This window comes from Eupeodes corollae, chromosome 2 (assembly GCF_945859685.1).
Source record: "Eupeodes corollae chromosome 2, idEupCoro1.1, whole genome shotgun sequence".
Classification (NCBI taxonomy): domain Eukaryota; kingdom Metazoa; phylum Arthropoda; class Insecta; order Diptera; family Syrphidae; genus Eupeodes; species Eupeodes corollae.
The window spans coordinates 70,794,024-70,819,090 of NC_079148.1; the positions used below are offsets into that span (position 1 = coordinate 70,794,024).

At 31.0% G+C, this 25,067-nt stretch overlaps 1 protein-coding gene across 1 annotated transcript in view; it reads left to right on the top strand.

Moving 5' to 3' along the window:
• Nucleotides 1-25,067, top strand: part of LOC129946644 (uncharacterized) — a 113,570-nt gene that overhangs the window by 53,433 nt on the left and 35,070 nt on the right. The window contains exon 2 of the mRNA XM_056056895.1: nt 10,622-10,810. Within this exon, the coding sequence (XP_055912870.1) occupies nt 10,622-10,810 (189 nt within the window). The remainder of the gene's footprint in view (nt 1-10,621; nt 10,811-25,067) is intronic.

Consider the following 25,067-nt stretch of genomic DNA (forward strand, 5'->3'; position numbering starts at 1 on the left):
CGACCGACCCGACCGTCAGAAGTGGGTAACGATGTTTTGTTTTGCTTTGTGTTTGCTGTATTTTAACTTTTGTTTGACAATTGCAAGATTTCACTTTTTTGCCATAAAGCCATCATGGGAAACACTAAGGTCTTTTCGTTTGATTTTACTCTACCACGATGCACACAGCATGGAAAAACAATTTATTAAGAAGACCAGGATGGAGCAAAAAGCATCTTTAAGCCATATGTTTGAGCTAGCTCGTGATATGGTGACATCTTCGGTGGTGCTGCTGTTGTTGTTGATTGGATATCGTGGGATGGTTTGACTTCTAACAAAGAGGCAAATCTGTGTACTTGGCTTTTATACGTACATAATATTGATGGTGGAAAGTTTCCTTATCGCAAAATAAAATTTATTGATAGAAATTCTTCTGACAATTTTACTATTTACAATTAATTGAATCCCATCAGGTGACTATAATATATTGTAGAAAGTCTTATAAGATGGAATTTTGAAGGTGCTGACTTTTGAGCTCTGTGCCAAAGTGATTACTCTCAATGAAAGTTTTTGTAGACAAATTTTAGCTTCAATTGCGAAAATGTGTTAATTATTTAAGAACAATAAGGTCGGATGTCTTAATATTGCTTAGTAAGTATGAAAAAGTAAGTATGATGGACAACTAATTCAATGCAGTTGGCCAAATGAGTATGTTTTTTTTCTTCAAATTTCTTCACTCTAATGCAAGGGCGGATCCAAACTTTTGATTCTTGACGCACTTTACATGTTTTTGTTAAGAAATGTATCCTAGTTTTCAAAAAAAAATATAATTGTAAAAACAATACAAACTCGAAAATTAGAGCTAATGCTAAAAACATACCATATTACATTAACCATTTGTCAAAGATTTTGTTTAAAAAGATGTCAACAAAACTTAAACTTAAATTCAACAAAATTTACTTTAAAAAGTAAATTGATTTAATTAAGACTTTCAGAGTTTGTGTATTTAAAAAATAATCAATTTTGAAAGAAAAAGCACTTTAAAAAAGCTTTGCAACTGTTATGTATGCGACCCACACAGATAACTTCCCATTCCGTATGTCGATTTGTCTGGCTTAAAAGTTTGTAGGTTTCCGTGTTGGGTTAAAAAAGTTGTCAGTTGAATTATTCTTAAAAAAGTTAAAATTACCAACAATATTTTTCATATCAAGAAATAGTTATGTTGAAAATCTTGTTTTGTTAAATAGATTTTTAGTCGCTAACAAATTTTCACCAATTTAAGTAGCATTTATTAAATTTTTGTAAATTGGATGAATGCAATTAATTTGAGAGATATCAAGAACCGATCATAAACTTGTACCAAATTTGAGTAAAATTTTTTGTAGATTTTATTTGTTTATGAAAAAACGGATTGTGGGATTAAAAAAAAAACTAATGAATATTGAAAACAATATTTTCTGTGAAATACAAAAGTTTGAAGACAATATTTTTAATTTTTGAAAAGCTATTTGAGTCAAAAGTAAATTTGTACCAAGTTTTAATATTAGGTTTTTATTTTTTGTAAGAAAACTGTCGATTAGATTTTTCTCAAAACTTTACTGAATGTTGACAACAATATATTTTAAGGGATAAAAGCAGTTTAAAGCCTCAAAGTTTCGAAAATCATTTTTACCAACTTTTGTTATATTTTCTTTTAGGTTTTTATATTTTGTAAAAAAAACTGTCAATTGGATTTTTGAAATTTGTCTGAATGTTGAAAACAATATTTTTTATAAGATTAAATTAGTTGGAAACCATAATCTCGAATTTTTAAAAAGATTTTGAGTCGAAATTCAATTTTTAAAAACTTTGAGCAATGTTTTTTAGGTTTTTATTTTTTATAAAAAAAAAAACTGGAAACTTCATTTTTCTCAAAATTTTACAAGATGTTGAAAACGTTATTTTTCGTTGCACAAAATTGTTTTGGAGATGAAATCATTTTGTATTCGTAAAATTTTCGAGTTGAAAATTTAATTGGATTTTTTCCAAAAATATACTTGCTTGGTATCACGTTACGATAAATATAATATAAAATTTAATTTAAGTCCCTAGCGTCATTGGTTTGCGAGATATTTAGGGTTAACCAAATTTTCACCTTTTTTTGAGCACCCTTTCTGCACCTTTTGGAATTATTATCTGTATAACAAAATTTATTTGAAGTCGATATCTCTACTGGTTATTGAGCTTTGGACGACGTTTAAAACTTCGCGATCGTATTGATGTACGAATGTACGTACACACGCACGCACAGACATCTTTCTAAAAATCTTTAATTTCGACTCTAGAAATGTCAAAATTTTCAATTTGAAAAATCGGACCAATTACAATAACTTCCTATGGGAAGTTAATAAAATGGAACTGATGACGAGTTTCGGAAATTCAAAGGCAACTTATGCTTGAGTCAAGAAAATAAAAAATTCTTTTTTCCAAAGATTTTTCGAACATCAAATTGACGATCTTTTATTCAAGGTTTTTTCTTAAAAAGCTAAATAAAATGATTTTATTTAATTAATTTAAAGCAATGACAAAGTTTCTTTCAAATTTAAATTTTTTTTAAGATTAAGATTATTGTTGTTTTTGAAAGACAAACCGTTTTTTGTTTAATATCGTTAAATTTATTGCTAAAAAATCCGTATATGAATTCTTTGGATATACAACTATGAGCCTTATGGCTCTTGTGAACTCCAAATTTAAGAAGTATTTTTTGAAGATGTTTGGCTTTTGTAAAAAAGCGTTTTTTCGATTTTTCTTGAAAATTTACAAGAGTTTAAGAAATGTTTTTCTTCTTTGCATAAAACTAGATTTGAGGTAACATCAATTTTCGTTCGTAAAATATTCGAGGTGACAAATATTTTTTTAAGTTTTTCAAAATTTTACTTATTTGGGATCATGTCAAATTATATAACACAAAATTTAATTGAAGTAGCTAGCTAGATGATATAAGTATCTGAGATATTTGTGTTAATTTTATTTTTAATTTCTATAGTTAAAAAATTTGATTTGATTTTCGACTACAATATCTTTTCAAAAATAATGCCTTCAGACTAGATTCATCTCCTGCAAAACATTGTTTTCGATACTCAGTCAAATTTAAAAAAATCCAACAGTCAGTATTTTCATAAGAATTAAAATCTTTTGAATAAATGAAGGTATTGACTTAAAAATGGATTCATTCTGTGCTAAATTTTGTTCTTCCTAAAAAATCCAGTTTGTATTTGTTTATACAAGAAATACGAATTTTCAAGAAACGCTACTAAAATTGGTAAAAATTGGTTTTTGACTAAATATCTTTACAAAAATAGATTTTATTATGCAACTATCCTTGCAAAATATTTATGGTAATTTTTAAAAAGATTCAACTGATAACTTTTATTAAAAAAAAAACAGGTATTATTAGGAGAACAAAGAAAGGTATTGACTTCAAATTATTTATCTTTAAGCAAGACAAATCGACGGACAGATTGAAAAGTTATCAGTGTGGGTCGAACTCTAGACTATTTTTATTCTTGGATTTTCTGAGCGCAAATGTACCACTTCTGATAATTAACGTAGTCTCCGAGGTGAAAAGAATCTTATATATACTTTGAAAGGACCGATGGCCGATAAAGTGCTTAATTTAATTCTGCAAAAACTGTGACTGCAAATTTTTAACCATTTTTGTACTGGATTTTAAAAAATACTTTTTATTTTTGTGAAAAGAAAAACTTTGTTTGGTCTTATCTTGAACAATAATTTTTCTAAATACAATTTGACTTTGAAAATAGTTGCAACCTGTTTTAAAAATGTGTTGTAATTTACGATAATTTTTGTTTGATAAAATTTCAATGAATATAAAAAAACTATGGGCGGCTAATTTATAGAGACATTGATATTGCAAAATGGAGACAAAATAAGTTGAACAAAATGTATTGGCTATTTATATGTATGTATTTCTATTTTTACTTTTAAAACTGGCCTAATTTCACAGAACCGCCGCATTAAAACACACCAGTATCTTTAAGATACCTACTTTTAACGGCAAGTTCCCGTTTATGTGTTCAAAATTAATTGCACTATACGTCTTTGTGCAAGTTGTCAACTTCACTTAAGTCAGATAAACCATATATTCAAGGTCTATAACGATATGAAAATACATTTACATACGTATGTATGTATGCATATTACTTTTATTATGAATCATTGATTTTTGGTTCAAAACAAAAAGAGTCAAATTCGCAAAACTGAAATTTTAAATAAATTGTTTACATTTAGGGTTCGTAGCTACCTACCGGCTTTTTCTGTTGTCTAGCAGCTTTAATTGAAATCGAATATCTATGGTATATCTATAGGCATAGTTTCGCCACAATAGCATTTATCAAAACCATCAAGCTCATGAAGCTAGTTTATACCTTGACAAGAAAAAAACAATGTTGTAGGTAAACAAAGTTGAGTATTTTATTTTGCGTTATATGCGCAAAGCATGACCTAGTTCACCAATATGGCTTCTTCTATCACATAATGTAATATGCCAATGTTCTGTCAATAAATGTGAAGTGATTCACATCTTATATAGAGAAGACCAGACTAAGTGGTAAGACCTACTTTAAGATGTAATAAGTGCTTGGTGGTTTTGAATTTAAATGTTTGTTCTTGAAATTTATTTGTTTTTATGGAAGAGTGCTTTATAAGTTTCTTTAGATCCACCAACAGGGTTTTTTAAAGTTTCCTTAAAGTCACCTTTTTAATCTTATTCTACAAACAGCTTTAAAGTATTTTCAGAGTCCTAATTATGTGCTTCTTCGTAAAATTGACCCACTTTGTTATGCTTCATTAAGTTAAAAATGGATTTGGCTTTCCTTATTTTTTAAATTAAATTTTCTCTACCATATAACAATGCATCAAAAGAGTAGAAATAATTTTAAATATAAATTTAATAAACTAGGAAATGCACACACGCTACCACATTATAAACCAAGTAATTAGAAATACAAACGCATTAGAAAAAATTACCAATTTGCCGATTGATGAGCTAACATTGGCTAATGCTCCGTCTAAAGCTGCTGACTGATGGCAGACTTTTGAAGTCATTATTTTATCTGCTTTAAAGTTTTGCATTGTATGCATATAAAATACTTTCACTTCATTTCTTTATATTTACGACTTGGCTCACTTGACCATTAATATTTTGTCGATGGATCATTTGCGCGGATTGATTACCACGAGAAAGGAAATTTCAAAAACTATCTGCACGCATCAAGGAAGATGCAAAGTTATCTATTCATCTATCTATCTGCATAAAGTCTTCCTATAGTGATGATGATGACGATGAAGTTTGCTGACCTTTTGCGTAATGATAAAACCATCTTTGTTTTTTGTTGTTGTTATTATTGAGGTTGGAGACTTAAGCTGTGAGAGTAATAAAAAAGTCGATGCTTATCTTGAAAGGCTCGTATGTATATTTGAAAATTTTAAGTTTTAATATCCGCTTTATTAACTTAACTGTAGGTGTTTTTTTTTATATTCTCTTTTTTTTAACAATGTTTGAGAAGTTTTAATGGTTTTGTATTTGATGCCAGCTTTAGGCCTAGTATTTGTTTTGTATAAACCGTATTGCTAGATTACATATCAAAAAGTTGGGTTGAAGCTTCAAAACTACAATGTTTTTAGAAATGTCATTCATATAATTCTGTATTTAAGCATTTGGTTTGTTGGCTATACAAAAATTATTTGCTATACATACATTATAAATTATTTAGTACATAAAAGAACAACTTTTCAAAATTTGAAAGAATAAGTTCAAGATCAAGAATTTCTCAGTGTAGTCATTTAAGGTCAATTTTCGTCATCATAGCTATATGGTGATATTTTATATACCCCACTGTATATGCTTAGGCAAAATTTTAATCTTTGTGGATGGTATTCAAAACCTTCAAAATATAGGATGGATTTGACTTTCAGTGACATTTTTTTGTAGGTCTGTATAAACTGTTTTTGTAATCTCTAACCAACTTAGTAAAATTTTAACGTTTTAAATACCAGAAATAAATGATAACGAAATAACAATGCTGAGCTCTTTGATAATTTTTAAAGAACAAATATTTGTATTTATTTTTTTACGTGAGTATTTTCTTTTCAATATCTTTCAAATTATGTTAGCTAACCAGCCTTGTCCTTTACTTTGTTTTAACTGTTATAAGCGATTGCCATTAGTAAAGTAGATTTCTACCATAGTTCTGTAAATTTTGCAATATTGTTTATGACAAAATAATATAAATATTCCGCTACAGTAGATATGTATAGAACACACATATCTACAGTAAAAAAGAAATTGGCAAGGATACGATTTGTGTTTTTTTTCCTTATTTTTTCATACGTTTAACTTATTCAAAAATGAAATTTTTTGACAATATTTTTTCTTCTTTAAAATGTGTATTTTCTAACTAGTTATCTTTTCTTCCTTTTATAAATTCAGCAGTTTATAAAAGAACCATTTTACAACAAAAATGTCTGACTTAATTTCACTTAATCTTTTAAAAATACAAGCAAGTTCATGCAACCTATCATCACTTGTATATTTTATTACAATCTGAAATAAGATGATTTAATAGTTCCCATAGTAGTTTTTATTAAGATTCTTATGTTGGCACACTAAAGTGATTTTTTTTTAAATAATTTTTGTGGTATCATTGGACTTAAATTATTGTAAAGAAAAGTTTAAAGAGTTTTAATACAGCTAATGGACTTTACAGTAACTAAATATCTACCTAAATTAACTTATAAACAGAAAAGGCAGTGTCGTTTCTCAGTTCTTCTGTAGTCTTAAGAAGTTCATGCATACAGAATAAGTGTTGGTTTTGTGTTAAAAAACATTTGAGGTTTTTATTGAGAAGACAATGTAAACCTGAGATGTTTGTAGAAGAGTTGTTCGATAGGTTTTATAATTTTGAAGATCGCCTTAAAAAATTGCAAGTACAAACATAATGTTATCTATTATTAATTTTGTATGTGAAAACTCATCTACACATTTTTAGTAATAATTTACTTAGATAAGTTTTTTTTCTGTGAAACGTGAATTTTATTCTGACCCTTGTTCTAGAATGTAGATCTGGAATCACTGTTATTGAAAAATATTGATGTTTTTTTGACTTAAATCACCTTACTGAAAACAATAATTTTGTTTATTGTTCATTCAATTTTATTTCAGAAGAGCTTATTTTCAGTTGTTTCATTTTTGTCCATTTCCTGATACATTCAAATTTTCTAATATTGTTCAAGCAATATTTGTATTTTTTGTACAATGCCCTTGAAAAATGTTTGGAAAAAATGAGGCTTTAAAGAAATCAAGCAATAAAAAAACTTTAGCAATCCTTGAAAGAACAGCGTTCACTGCGAAACAAAAGAATTAACACATTGCAAAGTAACCCCGAAAATCTGTCTTCAACTAACTTCTCTTTTTATGCTGATGTCTTTAATGAATATAGGACAATTTCTTATTCTTTAGTTATATTTCTGATATGGACACCTTTGTAAAAGAGAATCAAAAAAATATTTGGAAACTTGTCAACTTAAATAAAAATTCAGATTGCTTTCCAGTTAACTTCACTTAAAAGAACCTTTTATTAATAAAACTTTTGATATCTGTAACACTTTCGCCCTAAAGTAGTTTCAAAATGTTCACTCAGTTTCAAAAACGAGTTGTAATCATATCCCTGTGCTACAAAGTATGGTCCGTAATCGTCTATCCGTGTTGAATGATGACTGCTCCGCCGGTCCCGATGGCATTCGTTCGATAGTATTAAAAAAGTGTACATAGAAATGCTTAATCCTAGAAACAGGAAAATTTCACAGTAAATGGAAGAAGTCATCTCTTACACCAATTTTCAAGAACGGTACCAAGAAGGAGATTGTCCAGTGTTCATTGGTCATTCGCTCTGACCTAAAGGGTGGTCTTTGGGATGATATTTATGATCTGCCTCCTAACGAAAATTTAATAAAGCCGTGCAAGTAATGACTCAATATTTCTTCAGCAATTCTCCTTAATGGTGGAATTGATGCAGCTTATTTATTATCTTGTATGCATTTGAACTACAGAGGCGAAGCTCATTATGGGTAAACTTGATTTTATACATATTTACTTCCATGGAAGTAACTATGGAAAGAATGAAGCTCTAAGTCGAATGAGCATTCTACATAACCTCAACTGTTTATCGATTGAGTTAAATCTAAACGTCTTTTTTTTATGATTAACCTCTTATCGTAGTTTGGCACTTGATATAAGCTAAATTAGCTTAGGTTAAAGTGGCTATCAGTGAGTTAGAAGGCCAGTTTAATGGCCCATTGTGATACCACATGAATATTGAGGCTTTCTTCTAAACTAAATAAAACCAGTTTGAGTACGCTACATAACTTTAAAGACTGATTTTGTTAATATAATTGAATTAATCATAGGTGAGTTTTGTATTTTTGAGCTAGATCAGACCATGTACATAGAAGTTGAAGCCCTGTTTTCCCCTCTTCCTCATCCAAACAGCTTCTGCAAAGGTACTTTAAGAATACGCCTAGCCACTTGAGGAGGTTTCCTATTAGACAATGCCCCTACATAACACTGATTATCAAGCTAATATGCAATCTGTTTATAGATAGCACCTTGTTATTCCACCTGAAGTTTTCCTTTTCCATAAAGTCTTGTATTAGCAATAGTTTAAATGTAGCGATTGGTATGCCATCATTAGATAAACGTGGTAGAAAGGGTTGTACTATACTATTTCTGGAAGTATGTCTTACAATTTCCGGGAATGTCTCTATGGCCTGGGACCCAGCAAAGGTGAATATTAAACTGTTATGCCATCCACATAAGAGATTATCAATAGCTATGGACTGTTAAATAGTTTGTAACGATAGAGTCCAGAAAACTTATAGCGGCTTGACTATCTGAGAAAATACAGATATCAAATATTGATATGACTCTTTTTTCTAGATAGAACAGGGCTTTTTTCGCCGAAAGTTCCGCTTGGAAGATGCTACAATGATTGGGAAGGCAGAATGAGAGACTTAATGTCAGTCATTCAGAGTACACACGTCCACCAACCCCTTCGTTTGTTTTTGATCAATCTGTATAAAAGTAAACTGACTCTACTTCCGGGAATGCCATATTGAGCCAGAAATAACTGGAATTTTTTGTCGAATTGCAGTTGAGTGATGGTCTATTAAGTTTGTGTGCTTTGGAATTGATTCCAAATACTGCGTTTTGCGTTTCCAATTTAGTTTTTTGTTTAAAATAATACCCAGGTACTTAGGCTCGTCTGAGATTTTTAATTGGATTTCTTATATATATTTTGGAGTGAAGGGAGTACTCGATGGTGTACTAAGGTGTGTAAAGCCGTTCTAACCGATTTTTCTTTACAGTAGTCATGTTGAGACACGGACAGAAGTCTTGTATCAATACTTTCCCTTAAATAGAAATCAATCAATCTTTGTAAGGTTTTAAGAACAACTTTTACTTCTCTCCATGCCGAGTTAATATGGACCAGATGTAGACAGCTGTTAAAAACTGACTCAAGGATTGGAACAATTACGTTTAAAGCTTTTTCAAAGTTCCTGCTGATTTAAACGGTACGAAGCTGTTGAGAGCAAACTGTAGCTTGTCCCTTGTTATACGCTTATTACTTTCTGAAAATTCAAGTGTAAAAAAAGTATTATTATGTCAATTGCAAATTTTTAAAATCACCCATTTGAAGAAATGAATATAGTATGATATTCATCATATGCATTAAAGATTTTCTAATTTAAGACGTCAATATTTTTTTTTATAATTTTCTGAGAAGCCCATAAGCAGGTAAATATTTATTTTGAACTGTCAAAAATTTAAAAGAGGATCTTTAACATAGTTTACTTGAAATCTTATAAGTGTAAGCATATTGATATATTACCGAACTTAAAGTCCCACAATTAGAAAACAAACTCTGCTTTCTAAATTTAACTGTTCGAGAAACTGACGCAATTAGTCATTGTCGCACAATTATGGACAGTATAGCACAAAAATAGTTGCAGCATTTTTGTGCGAATAAATATCATTCTCTTATATACGAAAGACAAAACAAACATCTCGTGTGCCTTATTTTCCACCCAAGCTGTGAGGTTTTCGTGTTGTACTATTGCTGCAATTTATATTTATCATTCATCTCAAGTCACAAGCTGGTATTGTATAAATTCATACATCTGGGTGCAACTTTCTGAATCTTCATCACGAAGACAAAGATTTTTTTGGTTTATGCGAATAAATTCGCAGGGAGCTCATCGCAATTCTGCATCTGTTAAATAGCGCACTGCAATGTTGCATCTTTAGCACAAAACTATGAGTTGAGAATGGTGTAAGCTCTTTACGCTATACGCTGTCGATCGTGAGAATCACATATTTGTATGTGGTTTGGTTACACTTCATTGATCGGATCTTACTTAGGAATATGCTAAAGACTACGATGGATGTTTGCTGAAGGAACCGGAATAACAGATCCGGTACCTACTTCCATTTATTTATTTGTTTTAAATATTTTTTTGAACGTATTAAATATTTCTATTGATTTATTTATGTATTTCAATTTTTTTATTTTTTTTTTTTTTTTAGAAAAAATCGGACAAAATGTCTTCAGCTGAGAAAGGAACTAAAAGTACGACAACAAATAACACAAATAACACACATAACACCAACAGCAACAGTAACAACAATAATAACAATAACAATAACATAACCAGCCGGGATAGCAATAACATTTGCGGGAAGCACTCAAATGGAAAGACGAATTGGAATACCAAGGTAAGTTCATGGTGAATGCATTGTGAATGTTAGGATTTTACATCTTAATATCGATTGTATATTTTTTTGTTTAAAAATACGAGAAACATGTAAGACTTTCATTCAAAAAATCAACAATATATTCACTTTAACATATACATATGTACATAAAAGTTTTGATTGCACATAAAAATATTTAGGAACAGTGATTTCAAAATGCCACAAAGGGTTAAAATACTACTGTTTTATTATCCATAGTATAGAAGGATTTTACATAAATAACAAAAACAATATCCATAGTATGAATACTACCGATAAAAGTTATAGTAGAATCTTACTACGGATAGGTTTTTGACATTTATACGAGTCTCGAATGGATCTTATGTGATTTCTTTCTCAAATGTTGGCACGATTGATATTGCATTTGTATCTCGATGGCTGTGTCCGTTGAGTATTTGTGCGATTGGAATCATGTATTTCCTTTGAGGAAAAAATCAATCTGTTACTGTTGATATTATTTATTATTATTATATTATATTATTATTTGTTATTGAAAATGGACTAACTGGGCTTATTTTGCAAGAGAAAACAATAGAAAATCAAGTTTTGCTATGTTTTCACTAGAGTTTTATCTCAGTTTATATTAAATAAACCCTTTTGGTGGTTGCACCGCACAAGAAGATTTAAAAATGATTAAGTTTGACAGCACTTTGTAAATTGCAAATTGTGTTTGGGTGTTTCTTATGAAGTGGAAGTGAGATACTTTGATTCGTGTTAAACAATGAAGAACTGAATAGTTCAGCAACATATAAGAATACAATACCTAAGCCATGTGCATTTTTTTTTTAATTTTATTAAAACAAAACTATATTTTTTGTAGATACACAAATATACAAATAAACAGACCATAATGCATTATCTGTAAAACCAACTCTTCCACACGGGTTTGTCTTTTCTTTCATTTCAACTTGATTGAGTTATAAAAAGAATTGAGACGAGCTTCAAGCTCGCTTCAATACCACATATTAATGTAGTAGTCTACGAACAAACCGCCTTCTTGAACTTTTTTATTTTATGTCAAAGCTGCAATTATTAAATAATTTTTTTATAGAATCTCAATATACAGATGTTTTCTTACTATTTCTTTTTGAAAATTGTCCATTTTAATTGTTTTAATTAGAATTTTTGATAAGTTAATTTTAACATTTGATTTTCACCAAACATTCTTCTATTTGTGTGTTTTTTTATTATTATTCTGATAGATCTTCTTTCAGTTGTACCAATTTTTAAATACAAAAATATGGCTACTGATGATCGTTTTGTTGGAAATTTTTTTTTTTTGCTATATATGGAATTTTGTTCGAGAATTTTGTTCGAGACTCAACAAGAAGTCAAAATGTCATTGAATTTCTTCTATTTTCTTGCTTTGAATTTTGAATCCTAAAATTTCCAATTACACAGTTTTCACAGCACAAATGAGAAATGTTCTGAAAATAAAGAAATTTCCTAGGCATAAACTGTTCATTTATGATGATGATTTTTAGTTAAAAATTCTTTCAAGTTCATAAAACAAAAAAGAGGCTGGGATGCAACCCACACTGATAACTCCAATCCCGTCTGTCTATTAGTCTAAAGCTTTAACAAAATATTGATTACATTAATAACAATATTTTGTGTGAGACAAATAATATTAAGTTAATATTTTTCTTTGTTCTCTTAATATTTATTTCGTTTTTTGTAAAAAAAGTTGTCAATTGAATTGTTTAAATTACTTTAGGTTACCAACAATAGTTTGCATGTGATAAACAAAACTTTAACTTCAAATCTGATAACGAGATAACGAGTCGAAATCCAATTTTTATCTGAAAGTTTTTATACTTATGGAAAACAAGAAAAGGTTGGTTTTTTTTAAGGCCACTGTCTTACGTTAAACAACAAAATTTAGCAAAGAATTAAATCATTTGGAAGTTAATACCTTCATTTATTCACGAGATGTCCATAATAGAAGATAAATTTTAGCTAATTTGTGTAGTATTTTTTGTAGATTTTAATTTGTGTACAAAAAAGTGACTGTTGGATTTTTATTAAAATTTTAATAAATGTACAGAAAACATTTTTTATAAGATAAATTTAGTTTGAAGCGAAAATCCTAAATTTTGTAAAAAATGTTGATTTATGTTTGGTAATGCAGGCTGTTTTGGTCAATTGATTTTAAATGCAAATAAAAAACTTTATTTCATCTTTTACCCAACGTTTCGTCGCTACTCACGACTTCTTCAGGTGTTTTTATTATGATATGTTGTTTATTTGTTGTACAAAACGTTGGGTAAAAGATGAAATAAAGTTTTTTATTTGCATTTAAAATCAATTGACCAAAACAGCCTGCATTATCAAACATAAATCTACACATATTCAATAAAAAATTGGTCACATAAAACATACACATATTTTGTAAAAATGTTTGGTTCAAAAATCAATTTTTACCAAGTTTTAGTAATTTGTCAGGTTTTTATTTTTTGTAAGAAAATTGTTAATTTGTTTCTTTTTCTTCTAAATTTTACGCGATGTTAAAAACATTATTCTTTGTTGCATGCACATAAAAACCACATCTCTCTAAAAATCTTTGATTTAGATTTTATTGACCTTGAAACGTCGATAAATTTTAACATTTTAATTCGACAGATTGGACGGATTACAATGAATTTCGATCGAAGTTAAAAATTAATTAAACGAAAGTAAAGGGTGTCTGGTGGCGGATTTATATTTTCAAAATTAAGTAAAAAAATCTATTTGTTTTATTTGAAATATTAAACGATAGACCAAAAATACGGATTTCAATTTTTGCAAATAGTGACCTCCAAATGTCTTCCGTCGAGCTGCATGCGTTGTTTAAAACGAAGCCTTGTTTACGCACCACATGCTGCAGTAAACTTTATTCAATAGTGCTGATTTATCAACAAATGCTTTCTTTTAGATTCACTAGAGTTCGGGGATTGTTTCTGTAAACTCTCTCATAAAAAAGAATCTATTGGGGTCAAGCCAAACATTTATCCGTTTATTGGTTTTTTGAAATAATTGTACTCAAAACATAAAAACTGCCAACTGACACCCTTTATAAGGATATTTTTTTGTCAATGACAGCTTACAACTTATTCTTAATGCAGTGAATTTTAATAAATAGCAAAGATGTTTCCATTTTACCATTTTGTTTTATTCATAAAAACAAAATAAATGTGGTTCCTTAAACTATAAACAATTTGTGCGTGAAATTGGACGAGATCTTATATCAGCTATTGAAACAGAAACAAATTTGAATAGAAATACACATTTAACAAATCAAAAATTATAAGGATTATAAAATTTAAAAAAAAGCTATCAAAAGAATAAGAAAAACCAAAATAGGTCTTAAAACTGATTATGCGGATTTTCAATCTTTTTCTCGAGATAAAGCACTTAGGTACTTAAATCTAGGAAAAGTACTGCCAAGCTATTTATTGTCACAGATTTAATTTTGATAACGAAATAAAATACATTCTTAAATTCTTCCAAATTATTATGAATAATTTATTTTTGTTTCATTATAAATAAATTTGTATTTCGTTTTATTGGGCTTATGCTTATTAAAAGTACAGAATCCTATTTTTCCTCTTACGTTCTAATAAAGACAAGGGATTCATTATAATGTATGAACCATCGTACACTCTGTTATTGACCTAAAGAAATTCCTTAGAATGTTTTTAATGTCTACAAGCTAAATTACAGGTAAGCAAAATTTCTTGGCGTTTCTCAAAAAAAAGAAATAATAATGCGGAAATGTTGAAATTACTTAATGTAACCACTCTTTTGGTTTAACATATATTTTCACCAGCATCTGTATCTTATAATTAAAATTTCACAACAACTTCATTCAAGAAATTTCAACCTTTCCAAATAAAAAAAGTTAAAATTAATTTCCATTGCAATAAATACAAGTCCACAGCCGTATCACATACATTTGTGTAGGTTCTAGTAAACATACTTTACAATTATTTTTATAGCAACTCGTATTAAAAGAAAAAAAAAGAAGATTATTCTTGAGGCCTACTTTTAATTCTTTTAGAACATGAAGAGTAGTAGATACGCATTAAGTAAGAAGAAACTGACATAAATGACGGTATAAGTTGTATTGTAACTAAGGCAAACGGAGAAGAGAAAACGGCCTCCAAGTAGACATAGAAGACGATTTACCCTAAAACAGGTAGAACATGCCGAGTACGTGCCCAGTTAAAGATTTTCCACCATTTATCGTGTACAAGCATCAGCTAAGTCTTCCTTATGACCGCATAAACATCATGATCAATTTGATGACCATTGGACTATGTAAGTTTGTTGTGAAGCACTGAGCTAATGCCTATGATACTTTTCGTACAACAAATGATCATGTTTTAGAAAAAATATATATAAATCAGGTATCGCTTGGTATGAGAGGTGAAAAAAGATGGAACTCATGCATGCACTCATTCATCGATTAACAATGCGGAATAAAAAAATATATATATTCAGCTTTCTTGTTTACTCTTAAGACTTAAACAATAACATAAACAATATGACGTCATATTTGCATATTTGATTAGATACTTAATTGAGACTAAATACTCGAATGCTTACTCTTACTGCAACTTAATTCCATCATTCATGTGTAGTTACGGAAAAGATATATGATATATGTATGCCTTTTGCAAACCAATAATGTCATTGCTTATCAATCTTAATACAGACTTCAACCTTCTTTAAAACTCCAATAATATTAACTCCACCTTTTTCAAAGTTGTCAAGCAAACGACTTACGACAATTTTTGTTGAAAGTATTTTCTCATAGCCCAGTCTTTTCAGATACTTCCCAGTATTCAGAATTTTTTTTAGAATAAATTCTTAATGACAATTTATGGCAGAGTGTTAAGACGCTTATTGTTTGCCCAGAACTGCAATACGACTTTGTGACTTGTTGAAATTTTTTGTACACTCAATTAATTTCAAATATTGATCGTGGTATTAAAATAAACCGACATATGTTTCAGAGATACGTTAAAAGTAAACGTAAATTTGACGGATATCCTAGAATGACCTTTCAAAGCTCTTCAAGCCATCTTCCAGAGTCAATTTCGGACATGTGCCTTTGAAGATTTTTCTTCTACAAGAACCTTTTCCCTTATTTTTACTAAAACTCAAGAACACAGTCATCTCACATTTATAAATTTTTCAATTTCTGCGGCACGTGACAGTATTTTGAAGCTGTTGCCGTCCTAGTACTGATGGAATACCATAATTTACGTTAAAAAAATGTGTGTCCTATGTTTCTTTTCTTTTCTACAAGTTTCTGAAATCTTATAAGTTTCCAGATCCTTGCATATATTCATACCTATTGCTAGTCAATAAAAAAGGCTCTAATAATTTAGTTAAAAATTATCGTCTTATAGCGGACTTGGTTATAGCTATTCTCAAATCGTTTAAACTTCTTGTTTGTTTAATTCATTCTTTCTTATTAAGTGATATTCAGCATGGATTTGCATTTGACTTCTTACTTTTACTCTACTTTTTTGTTGATACATCCGATGAAAACTATCAAACAAGATTACATCCCTTGACAAATAAAGTCATGAAATTCTTCCTAATTTATAAAATGATATTGGACTTAACGACCAAGCAATATTCCTTCAATTTAATCTTAATTCAATTTTGGTATACCTCAAGTAAGGCACCTTGGTCCAGTGCTGTTTATTTTATTTGTCAACGATTTGCCTTCTGTTTTAAATAATTCTATGTCGCAAATCTATCCAGATGATGTTAGAATTGTTCAAATTATTAACTGAATCAAGGATTGTATAGGAAATCCCTTTGGTCCATTGCTGTTTATTTTATTTATTAACGAATTGTTTTTGTTTTAAATAATTCTGTATCGCTTATCTGTGCAGATGAGTTTGGGAATTTTTTGAATTACTCAATTTTCAATCAATAAATTTTGGGAATGGTGCAATTTCATTTTAAATATTGACCAATTTTCGACGATGTATTCTACACGCAAACGTCAACATTATAAATTATGGTTATGTGTTGAATTCGTCACGTTTGAGTTAAAGATTTATCTGCAGAAGCAAGGCCTTTCAAAAAACCCCACAATAAAAGTTAAGCGGTGTCAAATCGCATGATCTGGGTGGCCAGTTGATATCGCCTCGACGAGAAATGACGCGGCCAGAAAATGTCTCGTGCAATAAAGCCGTATTCGCTCGAGTTGTGTGGCACGTGGCACGTGGCACTGGCTTGTTGAAACCACATATTTTTCAAGTCGTTTTCTTTAATAGCAGTCAACAAAAAGGCGGTTATCATATGACTATAACGAAAATTATGTTTATTAACATACCCACCGAGTGAGAACTGTGTTTCATCGCTAAAGAAAATTTTGTTCGAAAAATCGCCATCCATCGTGTAAGAAATCCAGTCTCTTCAAATTTCTTCACAATTTTGCGAATTGCTTGCATAGTTGGACGATTATATTAAATTTAATATCGTCTTAAGCACAATTTATGGCTATGGAAGAATCACCATTTTTATAGTAGGTTTTATAAATTTGTATGCACTGTGCGATAGTTAAGCGGTCCATTTTCGTAAATTTCAGACTTTCAACTGACGAAGAATTTTGGAAGATGTCGAAATTCAGCCCTATACTTTGCAAACTACAAAATGGATACTTTGGTTTCTACAAAAGAGTTCCGTGATATATGTTATTGAAATTTAGTATTTTTCTTTTGTTAGGCTGACTCTTCCCTTAATATTGGTAGAATAGAAAATATTGAACGTATAGATTTTTAAGATTTTGTCTATGTTTTTCCCCTGACTTGATATACTTTTATTACCTTCATACACTCAAAGACTTTTCTTAATAAATCTCTCATCTCTTTCTGGGCTTTGACGATTATATATATTTCAATCTGAGCCAGGTTAGCTTAGGGGCCAGTTATAATTAATTTGAATTAAATAGAAAACGCCGTTTTTAGACTTTTGATAGTTATATTTTTATTGACTCTTAAAGTACAAAGGATAGGGTTATGTATGGAATAACACATCGGACAAATGGCCTCCACGGCTTTGCATGACATGTGCACTCTTTTGTTGAAATTTTCCATTACCATTCTGCATAAATGAGGCTGAATTTCGTTGATGCACCGTTGAATCTCCTCATTTAATGCACGGGTGGTTGTGGGCTTGTTGACATAGACTTGTGATTTTAAATAACCCCATAAAAAGAAGTCTAAAGGTGTAAAATGAAACGATCTAGGAGGCCAATTTTGATCACCGAAACGAGAGAGTACACGACCTGGAAATGTCTCATGCAGTAATTAAATTGTTTCACGGGCTGTATGACATGTGGCACCGTCTTGTTGAAACCACATATTGGACACATCAATATCATCCAATTTTGGCAGAAAGCACTGTGTAATCATGTCGCGATATCGAGCACCATCAGGGTCCATTTGTTGATGTTCAATAATCCATTCAACGAGCTCTCTTCTCTGTCCATGGTCATTAGGCTTCAATTGTTGTGTTAATTGAATTTTGTAAGCATGAAGACACAGATCTTTGGTGAGTATACGCTGTAGAGAGGTTCTTGAAATTTGCAATTCTTGTCCACGACATACATCGAATTGAGGTTCCTGGATTGTCAGCAACACTCTCATTGGAATAAAAAATCCAATACTGCCCATTTCCAAAAATTACACAAATTATTCTGTTTAGGTGAATTGATTAAACTTAATTTTTGTATGAATTAAAACAATTTATCGAACATTCCCAATTCTGTTTCGAAACACTTAAAGCTTAAAAAGGGAAGTTGATATAGCCAACAAAATTTCTCAACTTAATTTTGCGGTTTTAAGTTAGTTTCGTGCTATATGATAACAAAATGTTATCGGAAGTTTTCAAATTACTTAGATTTGCATCCCAGCCTGCCCCATCCACCTCTTATTTCTCCACATTACCTACCTTTTAAATCTACCTACAAAAGATACTATTTAAAAAATAACAGAGCATGCAAAACGGTTATAATTTACAAGTTGTACTAAAACCTTGTTGAGTTTAAAACATGCAAAAGAAACAATTTTAAATTATTATAGTTATTCATGCACGCGTATATTATATACATATACGTTATCACGATTTAACCGTTCAACTAAAATAAATTTAATTAAAGCATCAACATCTGAGGAAGAATATTTTCATGTGGTGTGGGTTTGTTTTTCTTTCTGTTATTATATTATTAGTGAAGCAACATTAAATAAAAACAAAACTCTCAAAATTGATGTAGCATGAAATAAGTTACTTAATCAAATCGAATTTTACAATATTTTTTGTTCCTTGTCCGGATGATGACTGAATGCAATATACAATATTTAATTGCCAAGAGACATTGAACTTTAAAAACGTATTTCTCTGTACATAACGTTCCCGAGCGAATCCATGTAAGAGTGTAATAATTGATAGTGTTATGGATTATAATAGTTTTTCTTTAATTTAAGTTTTTAAAGATAATCATACAGAAGGTGACTCAGTAACTAGGATGTGTATTTTTGGAGGATAGATAAAGGCAATTGAGAAAATTTTGATCACTCAGTAGTGTTATAGCCTTAATGATTATTAAAATGTGTTAGCTATTTGGTAGCACTTGTCTTTAGCAATAAAAGTGATGTACTTATTTAATATGACGCAATATCCTTCTTTTGGCTTAGACATCCAACGTGGTAACATCATTGCGAAATAAAAGCAACCATTTTAAAATACAATTGTAGACGTGTTCTTTTCTTTCACACCACGAGTACAACAAGTAGATGCTCAGGAAGGTTTAAAAAAGTGATTGTTGTGGCTTTAAGTTAGAAATAAATAAGTACAGGCTGAACTCAAAAATAGGAAACAACATTTTTAATGTTCCAAGAAATAAGTTGGAACTTTACTTAATTCAAAACATTCAAGAACACAGATGGGGTAAGCATTTCATTTCATCCTGTTTAATGTTAACTTAGAGATTATCCTGTTGATTTCGAATCTCTTTATCCAACATCATGCAAAATAAAACAACTCTTAAGAAGATTTTTTTCCCTGCTCATCGATTAATCAATCATCAATTGACAAGTCTTGACACTTACTCTAGATCCATTCGTTATAAATCTAGCTATGCACTATGGCACTCCCAGTCTGTATAACATTACCATTTACATCATCCATTTAAGATAGTTTATTCAGTGGGCTTGCTAATCGGAATATGCACTAACTTAAATTCCACAGAATTCTGTAAAGTTCCACCCATTCAAATGAAATTCTTCGTTCGTAACATGGAATGCATTGTCCAAATCTTCGTTTATTTAACATGCCTTTCAAAACATTCTTTATGTAAGCAACTTATAAGTACCGAACACTGAAAACTGTATGCTGCCGTTCAAACGCCATGCTCCCTTGAGGCTTTACAGACGTCATCGTCATAGAAATTCGCGCTTGTAAGTCGAAGAAGATCAAAGTTACTTACCGTAGCGACTGCACCTTACCGACTTGGCGTCTAGGTATGTGACGAGCTAGGTGGTGGGACGAGGAGAGGGATATTGATATTGTTATACATCTTTAAACAAAACACTGTAAAATGCGCCATTTAAAACAATGGCCACTTGTTCCAGTGCACTTTAAAAAAGAATCTCAAATCTCGACGAGCGATGATGGTGGTGGTCGTCGTGGCTGAGCTCTGAGCGCTGTGCTTTGTGCAGTGTGCAGTGCATGCCTACCGGCCGCTCGGTGTGATAAACCGAACTTATACAAGCTTCGCAGGCTTTCAAGCTGATCTCCAGGCATGAGGCATATGTATCGAATTCCATATGAAGATTGTAGAACTTGTTTTGTTTTAAATTGTGTTCTTATAATATAAAAAAAAAGAAAAGAAAACAAGCGATCCTACCGAGAAATGTTCCAGCAAGGTCAACAAGTGTTACACGACGACGACACGACGATCATAGCAATTTTAAGAGTGTTAAGTTGATTTACTGATATTGCAGCAATTTCTTCGGTTGCAAAAGGAGAGAAGATTGAGATTGGACAGTAATATTCTTGGCCATGATACTGGCTCGTGGATTGCCCGGATTGCTAAAAACCTATAATTTCACACTGTGAAGACAGCCTTGAACTATGTCACAAGTCAGAAATACAAATATATAAATAAATAGATTAATAGTTCATGTGTCGCCAGTCAAAATAGAGTGGAAAAAATTGTGTTCACTTTGTGCAATAAGGCTTTAGGTTTGGTATACAGAAGTTGGGTGTGCTTAGAGGTGAAGGCTTGGCTTCAATATAGATCAATGGACAAAGCTGAAGTGCGATGACGACGGTTAACTCTATTACTTTAGCGGTGATTGATTTATTATTATGTTTGGTTTTTATGAGTGTCATACTCATATATAAGAAATAAATTAAATATAACGATGAAATAGAGTAAAAATGGCCTTTGTTTACAAATACTTTTTTAATGTAAGAAACAGTTAATATATAGCATTGAGGTCATACAAAATTAATTACATATTTATGTATCTTATTGAAATATTGTTCGATTACTTAATTTAAAAATCAATTCTTAACCCAGTTTTGTTCTTGATTTCAAACATTTAGCATAGTCAGGATATGCACCCACAACTGTAAAATATTTTGTTTATATGAAGGAAAAGAAAAAAATTACTTAAAATATTTTGAAAATTATGTGCTTTGTTGGACATCGAGAGTCAGAAATAGCGGAAGAGGGCGAGCAAGCGGAGGTTGTATTTATGGATACAAAAAAGCATCAGCGATATAAAAATTGAATTTCAAGAATCGATTGGCTATGGCATATTTAAGATTCATGCACAAGGTTGCAAATACTACATTATTCCTGTGTATCTAAATGGATCCCAAGGACCACAATGGAGCGTCGATTTACAAAGGATAAAAGATGTAATTAATAACCTACAACACCAAACTAATATATTAATAACAGGAGATTTTAACGCAAGAACCGGAACCCAGCAAGCTACCCAACCCGATGACAACCCACCCCAGCTGCTTAACTCCAAGGACAAAATCTTAGATAGGACATGTATTCAATTATTGGAATTTTGCAGCGAATATGGCCTCAAAATACAAAATGGATGTTTTAAAGGAGATTGACATGGCCAATTTACATTTGTGGGAGCCCAAGGCAGTTCTGTTATCGACCTTAGTCTTACTGGAGGAGAATGGAACCAAATAATACAAAATTTCGAGGTACAATCACAGAACTTTTCAGACCATTTACCTGTTCTTACAACCATTGCTTTAAGTATCCATGAAACGATAAATACTGATACTGCCATTAATCCTTCACCAAAATACAAATGGAATCACAAGGAAATAGATAAATATCGCTCAATTATGAGTAGACAGATCGAAATAATGAACATGGATGAAAATATTGAAGACATAACGCGTTTGTCAACATTATAAACAACCATGGTTTGATTATGAATGTGAAAAACAGGGAAGGAAAATTTTCGCTCTTTTAGAACTCCACCGTAAGTACGATGAACTCAACTACAAGCTAATGTTTTTAAATGCAAAAAAAGATTGCAAAAACACCTGCCAAATCAAGAAAACAGAGTTTCAAAGCATTATAGCAACCGAAATTTCGCAATGCAAGGACTTGCCGAACTTTGTGGAAAATGTTCAATAAAATAAATGGAAGAAATTTTAAAATTGGACTTTATATCAATGCAGCACAGCTAAAAACATATTTCAGTAATATGCTGAATCTTCTCGATTCTTTACTCCAGCCTCGTTTTCAGTATGCAAGACCAGATGTTCTCATTTGGATTTTGGATAAACCCATCACTCAAGCAGAAGTAAGAGGCTGGTTAGTAAAAAGTAAAGATCGCAAAGCATCAGAAACTGACGGCATTCCTATTGAATTTTTCAAATATGCCAATTATGATTTATTAGAAATCCTTACCAAAGAACTAAATCGAATATTTGAAACTGGAGACGTCCCTATGAGCATCCAGCAGAGTGTGATCTTTTAATCCTTAAAAAAAGGAGACCCTAATCGGGCTGATAATTATAGAGGCATTTCATTTTTAAACTCAACGCTAAAAATATTAATGGGGGTTATGGCAAATCGGTTGGTGTTGGACTTCACAAAACAGATGCCTAAGCGAATTCCAGGCAGGATTCTGTGAGAACTACTCGACCATAGATCAAATCTTCATTCTGAATACGACAGCGCAGACATTTATTAGAGAAAAGAGAAATCTCTATGCGTTTTTTGTGGACCTAAAAGCTGCATTTGATACGGTTGACAGAAGCGCACTTTTCTATAAATTGTACAATATAGGTCTATCAAGAAAATTTGGCACCTTGATGGAAAAATTGTATGAACCAACTACTTCTGCTGTTTGGGGCGGTAACCAACTGTCAATTTTTTTGAAACGGTAACAGGTGTAAAACAAGGATGCAATTTAAGTCCAATTCATAATGTTTATAGACGACATTTCCGATTATTTATGTGGCGGTGTAAGAATTGGAGGAATCTTATTAAAGTTTTGATGTATGCAGACAATACTGTGATGAATGGAGGCTGAATGTGAACATAAATAAATCCAAAACGATGGTGTTTAGAAATGGAGGTGGGTGCTACGCTAGGAATGAGAAGTGGTTTTTTAATGGACAGGAATAAAAATACTTGGGAATAAATACCTGCTGCAACATGAAAATGGAACAACACTTTCAGGAGAAGCTATCTTCATCTAAATCAGCTATAAGTGCAGCATGGAAAAACTGCCTAGAAGATAAACATGTATCGATGAGAATCAAATACCAATTATTCCAGGCAGTTTCCAAATCAATAATGCCATATGGATTGGGGATACAAATCATACGATACAGTAGAAAAACTGCTCCGATTTTTCTTAAAGCGAATTTTCAAGCTTCCCCAATCCTCACCAAACCACATGCTATTTGTTGAAACAGGAATCTCACCACTATTCATAGAAACATTGCGACTTCATTTCAACTTCATTGCGAAAACTATGGTACTGGACGGAGAAAGGTTGACCAAACGATTAGCAGGTTACGTGATAGAGAAGAGAATATTGTTTTATGAACATTGGAAAGCACTCGCAGAGTTAGCTGGTCACACTTTAAGGATTACTATGGATAATATCCATTAATAGAAGGAAGAGTTCGATAACTTAATTCAATCGGTGGATGAAAAAATGCTAGCGGAAAGCATTGAAAGAGCACTAACTTCAACCCATCGTGAAATATATGCCAACTTAAACCATAACCTTTGCGAAAACAACTATTTTAATAAAAAAATATTCAACTGACGCAATATCTACTGTTTTTATGGCCAACGGAGAAATTATGGACCTTAACTTTTTACCCCACAGAGAAGATTTGCAAATTTTCTGCACTATGAAGATGTCCTGTCTTAAAGGAGTTCAGGATTCATTTTTATGGGAAACTAGAACTGGAGGAACCAGAAATGAAAATGATTTTAAATGCTGAATGGGAAAAATTGCACAGCTATTGTCAACAAGCATCGAAATATAGAAGAGCTATAATTGAAGAAAATTTGTAACATACCTTTTACAATACTTTATTATGTACATTTTGCCAAACTCGGGCAGACGGGTTTTGTAGTCATGTCTTAAAATTAAAGAATAATACTTTTTTATAAACTTAAATTTGAAAAATAAACAATAAATCTATCTATCTATCTAAAAAAAAACTAATCGGAAAAATGTGTTTCGGTTCATTATAGGATCCCGAAAAAGATTAAAAACTTCTCGTTTTATTTTCATCTTTAGACCAAAAGTTACATAATTATTTACAAACTGTAAACATTTCAAAACTCCAAAAACCGATATTTTTACCTTAAAGTTTCTCCACTTCAAACTGTCAATTGCTCATTTACAGCTTATTGAAGATCTAGCCAATAATATTAGTTGACGGAACTAAGACTTGAACAATGATATTGATTGCTGAACTTTGACCTGGTTGGGTAGTACCCATCAGAAAATTTCTTAAATCATGCGATGACTACACTAACTCACTTCGATTTCACCTTAATTGAGATTTAAAACTAACGATACTCTTGTGAATGGCATTTGCTATTACAGATAATCATGGAAACGATTTGAAAAAAAGCTTGTACTAAATCCTGTCTCTCACACAATTTTCCTTATTGCTTAAATTCAACGCATAT